The sequence below is a fragment of the Bos mutus genome, chromosome 11 (genome assembly GCF_027580195.1).
Source record: "Bos mutus isolate GX-2022 chromosome 11, NWIPB_WYAK_1.1, whole genome shotgun sequence".
NCBI lineage: Eukaryota > Metazoa > Chordata > Mammalia > Artiodactyla > Bovidae > Bos > Bos mutus.
In genome coordinates, this window is record NC_091627.1 from 6,938,927 (window position 1) to 6,947,347 (window position 8,421).

Below are 8,421 nucleotides of genomic sequence, written 5' to 3' on the forward strand. Positions count from 1 at the left end.
TAAGTAAGGGCAGTGAAAGTCGCTCAGTACTGTCCGACTCCTTACGGATGCCATGGACTGTAGAGCCCGCCAGGCTCCTCTGTCCACGGACTTCTCCAGGCAGGAATACTGGAGTGGGTAGCCATTCCCTTCTCCAGGGGATCTTCCCAACCGAGGAATGGAACCGAGGTCTCCCCCATTGCAGGGGGATTCTTGACTGTCTGAGCCACCAGGGAAGCCCCAATAAGTAATGGAGCTGAGAGTAAATCCTAAATAATAATTTTAAAATAATAATAGCAGTTAGGCTTTGTTAAGCACGTACAACGTGCCTGGCATTATTCTAAGCCATTTACATCCGCTGGCTCATTTAAACGTCACAGCAACTTGAGAATGTGAGTGCTCTCACCGTCACCGTTTTTTCTGGTGAGGAAACAGGATCGGGGCACTCTAGCCTGAAGCCACTTTTACTGTCTGGCGGGCCAGTGGTGGAACCCCCCGAACCACACTGCCGCGCTCTGGGCGCTATGGCCTGGCGGGGGTGGCTGGTCTACGCCCTCCTGTCCACTTCCCACGGCACCCGCCCTCCGCCCCTCACTGGCGTGAGGATGCCCTGAGCTGAGCGCAGGGCCAGACATGCCCCGGCGTCGCCCCAGCTTCTGGGCCCAGCAGGTGGCGCCCGAGGGACTCCCCGGCGGTGGCGATCGCCGGCGCAGAGACCCGCTGCTGCCCAGGCTGCTGCGGCCCGAGCTCCGAGCAGCCTCGGACGCGGGGGTCTTCGGGGTCTCGAGGGCCTCTGAGAGCGGCGCCGAGCGGTGGCAGGCCCCCCAGTGTGAGTCCTTGCACTCCGATCCCGGGCTGGGCTTCAGGCGCTCCCGGTCCCGCCTGCCGGTCCTGCCCACCGTGGCCCAGCGGCCGGCGAGAGCCGGACAGGGCTGAGGTCGCTGCTGCTGCCGCCCCTGCTCTTGGCCGGCGAGCCCCCCGAATCGGCGCCCGCATGCCCCGAGCTCGGACAGCGCAAGGACCCTCGCAGGGGCTCGGCCAAGGAGACCTCCGATTCCTTGGGCTCCCTCCTAGGAGAAGTTCTCCCGGGCCGGTTCCGGCAGTTCCTGCGACAGTTCAGGGCTGACTCTGCGGAACGGCTTCTCCCACCGAGTGAGGCCCCTGTGGCTCCCCCCCAGGGGGCGGGGCAAGGCGGGGCTGCGTCATTTCCGGTAGTGAGGGTGGTCGGAGTGGGGGTGGTTGGGTGGGGGGGTCACACCACCTGGCATAGAAGGATGCTTGTATTAGTGAAGTAGGGCTGGCAGAATCCTGACAACCACTGCTTCAGGGCGGCCCTGCCATTGTACAGATGAATAAACTGAGGCCCAAGGCCATACAACCAGGAAGACTCTAATAAAGACTGTCCCCAAGCGAAGGCTCATAACTCTTTCTACTTCATCCTGCCCCCCACCCCCACCCCAGCACCCTCAGCATCTCAACATCAAAGGCATTCTGCGTCAGAGTTCAACGGAAGTCCTCCTCGGTGTTCCAGCTCCCACTTCCTCCCAGAGCTTGGGTAAGCGTCAGTGACCTCTTCTTGGGGACAGGGTTGTCATCAACGCTCTGACCATGGAGGACCCTGATCACTCATATGAGGTGTGGCCTGTTTGTTTTCAAGGGGCCAATCATCCTACCTCAAGAATAGCCTTAAGAAGATTTTGCTTCATCAGATACCTGCCCTGGGGCCCTTGAGTAGAGATTACCCGCAGTTCACCACGGTCAAGGCCAATCAGTGAGTTGTGGGAGGATGGGGGCAGGGGGGTGGGGAGAAAGAACATTTCTTTCCTTCCTCTGTCTTTCCAGAATTTATCCATCTGTCCACCTGTTTATCCATCTATATGTCCATCCATGAATCAAGTCTTCTCCCAACCTGTTTAAGGGTCATCCATCAACATCTATGAATCCATCCACCCATTCATTAATCAGGTCTTTTACACACATTCATAATTCACTGATGAATCCATTCATATAATCATTCTCCTATTCACCCATCCACCATTGCATACATCTGTGAACCAGGTCTTTCACAATCTATTCACGAATCTCTCCACCCATCCATCCACTCATGAATCAGGTCTCCTGTTGATTCATTAATCCATTTCTCCAGCCAGCCAGCCAGCCAGCTACTCACAAACTCCCACAATTCTATCCACCTATCCATGAAGTCAATGATTGATCATCTACCAATCCTTCCATCCACTTGTAAATCCAGGATACTATCCATCACTAATCTAATCATGAAGCCAGTCTATATACCCACCTGCATAATCATTCATCCACCCATGTATCCATACATCTACTTATCCTCCTAAGATCCAAACCTTATATTAAGACCTTTGTGGGAGTTCCTGGCAGTCCAGTGGTTAGGACTCAATGCTTTCACTTCTGTGGCCTGGATTCTACCCCTGGTTGGGGAACTAAGGTCCTCCAAGCCAAGTGGTGTGCCAAATAAAAAAGACCTTTTCACTATTTCATCCATCAGTCCATCCACCCACCCACCCACCAACCCATTCTTTCACCCACCTGCCATTCATTCATCCATCTCTTCCTCTAACTTTGATTCACTTTTACTATATGTCAATGGAGAAAGTGAAGTCGCTCAGTCGTGTCTCTTTGCAACCCTGTGGACTGTAGCCCACCAGGTTCCTCCGTCCATGGGATTCTCCAGGCAAGAATACTGGAGTGGGTTGCCATTTCCTTCTCCAGGGGATTTTCCCAACCCAGGGATTGAAGCCAGGTCTCCTGCATTGCAGGCAGATGCTTTAACCTCTGAGCCACCAGGGAAGACCCAGGGAAGAAGCCACCAGGGAAGAAGTCAATGGAAAAGGAAATGGCAACCCACTCCAGTATTCTTGCCTGGAAAATTCCATGGACAGAGGAGCCTGGTGGGCTACAGGCCGTGGGGTCACAGAGAGCCGGCCATGACTGAGTGTCTGAGCACAGCACATATGTCAAATATTGGAGGGAATAAAATAAGGATGGAAGTAGGAAGAGCCCGGGCACTAGCACTTAGCTGGACCTGGATGCAGTAGCTCTAAGGGAGGGAGAAAATAATGCAGAAGTAGTTCCCCCTGCTTAACCGTGGATGAAAGGTGAAGAGCATCGTCCTTGAGTTTAAAGACCGGGACAGTACATACACCAGACACGCCATTCCTTCTCATCCTGGGCCCATGGCAGACATTGCTAATTGAGCACAGCACTTTCCCCCACTGAGCCTCAGAACCCTTCTTGACTCAGTGCTCTAGGAAGACACCGCCTATGAATACGCACCACCGTTGCGTAACTAGGTCCCAGTGCATGTAGCCGACTCTGTCTTGGTCATCTCCTGGCTCCCGGACTCTTTAAGGGACTCATGAAAAGTGTCCTCTCTGTGTCCACATGGACATAAAGATGTGGTCAGATAAATGGAGACAGGTATAGCCATAGGCATGTACTTAAGATCGAACATGGCATTTCTGAATAACAGAGCCATTGATGGATCAAGCACACCATCCTGCAGCCTTGCTCTGGTGGCTGAAATGAATAACAATAAATGTAATAATCACAGATCCCCTTTACTGAGCCCAGGCCCCTGGCCAGGCTCCAAACTAGATGCCTCACATTTTATCTGATACTCAACAAACTCTTAGCGCACTTCTAGGGGGGATGTTAGTGTAAAGAAGCTGCCTATCAATGCAGTTAGACAAAAAAGATGTGTTTGATCCCTGGGTCAGGAAGATCCCCTGGAGAAGGGAACAACAACCCACTCCAATATTCTTGCCTGGAGAATCCCATGGACAGAGGAGCCTGGCGGACTATAGTTCATAGGGTCGCAAAAGAGTCTGACATGACTGAAGAGACTTAGCACATACTCATGCAAACTCTTATAAGGATGTTGTTATCCTGCCCACAACACATAGTACATAATTTAAAGGGGAAATCTGCTGGTGGTCTGCCCAGTGTCACAGGACTGGGATGGTTCATAGTTGAAATTGATGACTATGAGGAACAGTTCTCAGAGATGTTTACCCTTGGCCCTGCAGACCCTGGGGGTGTGGGGGGTGCTTTGCAGTCTCTTTCACGTCTTCCCGGCCCTGTACTGTGGGCATGATGATCCCATTTTACAGACAAAGAAACTGAGGCTCCAAGAGTTAGAATTGAAACCCAGGGACCGCCCAACTCCTGAGTTCATATCCTTCTTCTCTCTGCTAAATTGCTTGATATACAAGATTGCCTGCTCTTGAACCAGGATTCATAGCCCAGTCCCACCCCTAACCAGCTGTGCGATCTTGGGCAAATTGGGGGGAAAAAATCAAAAAACCTCTGTGCCTCAGTTTCCTCATCAGTAAAATGGGACTAATAATCGTGTTTCACAGGGTTGTGTGGGTTTGGTGGGCTGATGCCTGTTACGTGCTTGATCCATTCCTTTGGGGGGTAGGAAGTGCTCAGGAGGGACCTGCTCTGATGGTCAGGATCCCACAGAGAGCTCTGGTGGACGTGTGTGTTGCCGGGGTGGCATGCCGGGGAGGCTGGTGGCTGAGCCTCTCATCTCTCTCACCAGGCCCCAGGCTACACAGGCCCCCAAGCTCAAGGCTGTGCTCACCCACAACTCCTCGGGGGAAGGCTCAGGGCACCGCAGGCGATGTTGCCCTTTCCGAGTGCGATTCGCTGACGAGACGCTGAGGGACACAGCACTCCGTTACTGGGAACGCAGCTGTGCTGGTGAGCAGACAGGAGGGGGAGCTCCAGGACTCCAGAAAGTTCCAGCCTGAACCCTGGCCAGCAGAGGCTGGGCCCTGGTACTGCAAAGGCCAAGAGGCCACTGACCCTGCAGAGGAGGCCCCTAAACTGGCCTTTCCAGAAGCTCTTAGGGTGACCTTCAAGGACGGTGTAGAGGGTCTGAGGTTCAGCAGAGGTGGCTCAAGGCAGATGGTGCCAGGGAGCAGCTGGGCCCAGAGAGCAGGGTCTGCCCAGGCCTGGCCACCACGCAAGGATTGCTCACTGCCAAGGCTTCCCACACACTGTATCCCCTGCCCACCCTGGACCCGCACCCACAGCCCGCAGACCCCGCACCTGGCCTCCAGGGGCTGGAGAAGGTGGGAATTGAAATGCCCAAAGCGTTTCCCAGATCCATGAAGGCAGACCTCAGGGGCCTGGCTGGGGAGGTGTCCAGAAAGTTCTAGAAGATCACACCTCTGTGAGAGGCTGGCACTGCCTGGTCCAGCAAGGAAGCTCGGAACCAACCATCAGTCCCAGTTTCCCCGGGGAGAAGTGTGCTCTCGGCTCTTTGGGTGATGGATGTGGTCATATCGGTGGTGGCAGTTTCCACTGTTTTCTGAAGTGGGTGTCACAAGAGGCAAGCAGGAAGAATACACATCCTCGCTCTAGTATGAACCCTTCCCAAGGCCCCCTTTCCCCATCTGCCCGGCCCTTTCTCTTCTCAGGATCCAGCAATCCAACAGCCTCATCTATTTATTAAGCATCAACTGTGTGCACTTTCAGAGAACAGCTGCTCTAAAGCCTTGCTGGGGATTTTTATTTTTCAGTTGCTTAGTAATGTCCGACTCTTTGTGACCCCATGGACTACAGCACACCAGGCTTCCCTGGTCTTCACCAACTCCCAGAGCTTGTTCAAATTTATGTCCATTGAGTCGATGATGCCATCCAACCACCTCATCCTCTGTCGCCCCCTTCTCCTCCTGCCCTCACTGGGGGTAAAGTCCTCAAAATCCAGGACCTTGGCCGATTCAGGAGGAGCCTGACCCAGCCCCCTCAGGATCACAGGAAGTTGGAGGTGGAAGCTGAAATTTTGCCCAGTTTTGTTTGATGGGGGAAGCCAAGGCTCCAAGAGCAGATGACAAGCAGCTGAGAAGTCAGAGTCCACCCCAGCCACTGCTGGGAATCCCAGGAAAAGGAGGGGACGGGGGCTGGAGAAAGTTTCTTGGGAATGGCAGCTGGCTGGCACGGGAGACACTTCCTGGGAAGTTGCTGGGCACAGGGGCTGTGGCCATCCCCTCGGGGCACCAGAGCGGGATTTCAGGCTTCCTGACCAGCCAGAGGGGCAGCTGTTGGGCAGGAAAGACTCCAGCCCTGTAGGATTCTCAGAATCATTGCTTGGATTCCCTGGTGGGGCCACTGGGCTTCCCATAGTGGGAAAAGGGGAACCTGTTTGGGGCTGGAGCTGGAGTGGGTGTGTGGGGAGAGGGTGGGGGGCAGTGCCGAGCTTGGATAAGAAAGGCAGAAACAGTCATGCAGGATAGTTTTAAAACCAGAGCCTTCTCTGGAGGCAGCCAGAAGGCGCTGGGGAGCCTTGGGTTGCCATGGAGACAGGGCTCTGCCTGTCACAGGGAAGAGGGGGGAGGGTGGGGTACAGGTGGCCCCGCCCGGGGAAGAGATCTCACCCATGCCCTCTCTCCTTCAGCCCGGCAGGGCATCTTCGAGAACAGGACAGCCAAGCCCCGGTCAACAGCATCGGATCGGGTGTTCGGGAGTGTCGGGAGATGGCTGGAGAGCTTGCCCAAAGCCTTGTACCCGAGGGCCAAGGAGGAGACCGCGGCCAGCCCCTTCAGCTGGGACTTCCCTGGCCTGTGAGGCTTTGTGGAAGGGGGCGGGATTCACGCGCCTCCTCCCCCTGTAAACCACCCTGTCCAGCGGTGGTCTGGGCCCTGGAGGGTCCTGCCAGCCATGCATGGACCTGGGACTCGGGGTCCACGCAGCTCATGGGCGCCTGTCCCCCTCAGGTCCACCCTGGAGCCGAATGGCCACCTCCCTGAGGACACTTCCATGAGCAGCAGCCTGCCCTTCATCCCCAGGGCCACCGCCCAGAGGCAGCGGGGGGACCTCAAAGCCTTCCTGGAGCAGGTGGGCAAATCGTCCTGTTCCTGGAGCCAGAAGCTGGTGAGCACTTGCCGGTGGCCAGCCGCGTGGAGCGCCCTGCCTGGTGGGAGGGTGCCCAGTGGGGTGGCTTGGTCTCTGGGTAAAACCTCTGTATGTGCTTGCCTAAGGGCTGGGCTTTCAGGCTGGACCGCCTGGGGTCAGATTCCAGCTCCTACCCTGCTATAGGTGGAGGCTTTTTTATGTCAGTTTCTGCATCTGTACAGTGGGGCCCACCACAGTGTCTGCCCCCTCGAGGTGCAGTGTAGAACTCCCTGGGCCCAGGAAACCCCATCTCCTGCCCAGAGGCCCCTGAAAGTGGCCCTCCTTCTTGCTCTAGGAGTCCTTCCTGCCCAGCTTGGTGCTGCACACGATCCTGAAAAGAGGCCGCCCTAAGGGGTACCAGCTCCTCCTGCCTTCAGCATCGCATCGCACCCAGAGGTGAATGGTCACTGGTGTCCAAGCCCAGCCATGGACATGGGTGAGGGGTGAAGAGAGGCCTTCCCTAACCCACAAATAAAAGCACATCCCAGGTGGCTGGTATCTGCTGCGGGTCTCACCCTGCAAACCTCTCCAGGTGCCTGGTTGCTAGTCTTTGGGGGTCCTGGACCAGGGGGTATGGAAGGGGTAGGGTCACAGAAGATGAGGAAGTGAGGCATCTTTAGGGGTCAGGCTTGTTCCAAGTGAACCATTCTGGGAGGTGGGAGACCCTGCCATACACCTCAAACCTAGGACCAAGCCTCTGTCAACCTAGATCAGCCCACACCTGAACAACCGCCTGCTCTGAACCACCAGCCCCCCAGCATCCATCTTTGACTGGAACCAAAGGCTGCTTGTTGTTGGAAGAGGACCCTCTTCCAACAACACAAGAGACGACTCTACACATGAACATCACCAGATGGTCAACACCGAAATCAGACTGATTATATTCTTTGCAGTCGAAGATAGAGAAGCTCTATATAGTCAGCAAAAACAAGACCAGAAGCTGACTGTGGCTCAGATCGTGAACTCCTTATTGCAAAATTCAGACCTAAATTGAAGAAAGTAAGGAAAACCACTAGACCATTCAGATATAACCTAAATCAAATCCCTTACAATTATGCAGTGAAAGTGACAAGTAGATTCAAGGGATGAGATCGGATAGACAGATGATCTGAAGAACCGTGGATGGCGGTTTGTGACATTGCACAGGAGACTGTGATCAAAACCATGCCCAAGAAAAGGAAATGCAAAAAGGCAAAATGGTTGTCTGAGGCGACCTTACAAATAGCTGAGGAAAGAAGAGAAGCGAAAGACAAAGGAGAAATGGAAGGATATTCCCATCTGAATGCAGCGTCCAAAGAACAGCAAGGAGAGGTAAGAAAGCCTTCCTAAGTGATCAATGCAAAGAAATAGAGGAAAACAATAGAATGGGAAAGACTAGAGATCTCTTCAAGAAAATTAGAGTACCAAGGCAACATTTCATGCAAAGATGGGCTCGATAAAGGACAGAAATGATATGGACCTAACTGAAGCAGAAGATATTAAGAAGAGGTAGCAAGAATACACAGA

The 8,421-nt window shown here is 54.3% G+C and overlaps 1 protein-coding gene across 1 annotated transcript; it reads left to right on the forward strand.

The window, feature by feature from the left end:
- Positions 1-561: 561 nt before the first annotated feature.
- Positions 562-7,438, forward strand: C11H9orf50 (chromosome 11 C9orf50 homolog). The gene is given in 8 exon segments (XM_014482569.2): positions 562-898; positions 901-1,131; positions 1,441-1,534; positions 1,637-1,750; positions 4,559-4,719; positions 6,419-6,584; positions 6,738-6,894; positions 7,211-7,438. Coding segments are annotated over 8 exon segments (1,314 nt in total). The 5' UTR covers positions 562-612; the 3' UTR covers positions 7,316-7,438.
- The last annotated feature ends 983 nt before the right edge of the window (positions 7,439-8,421 follow it).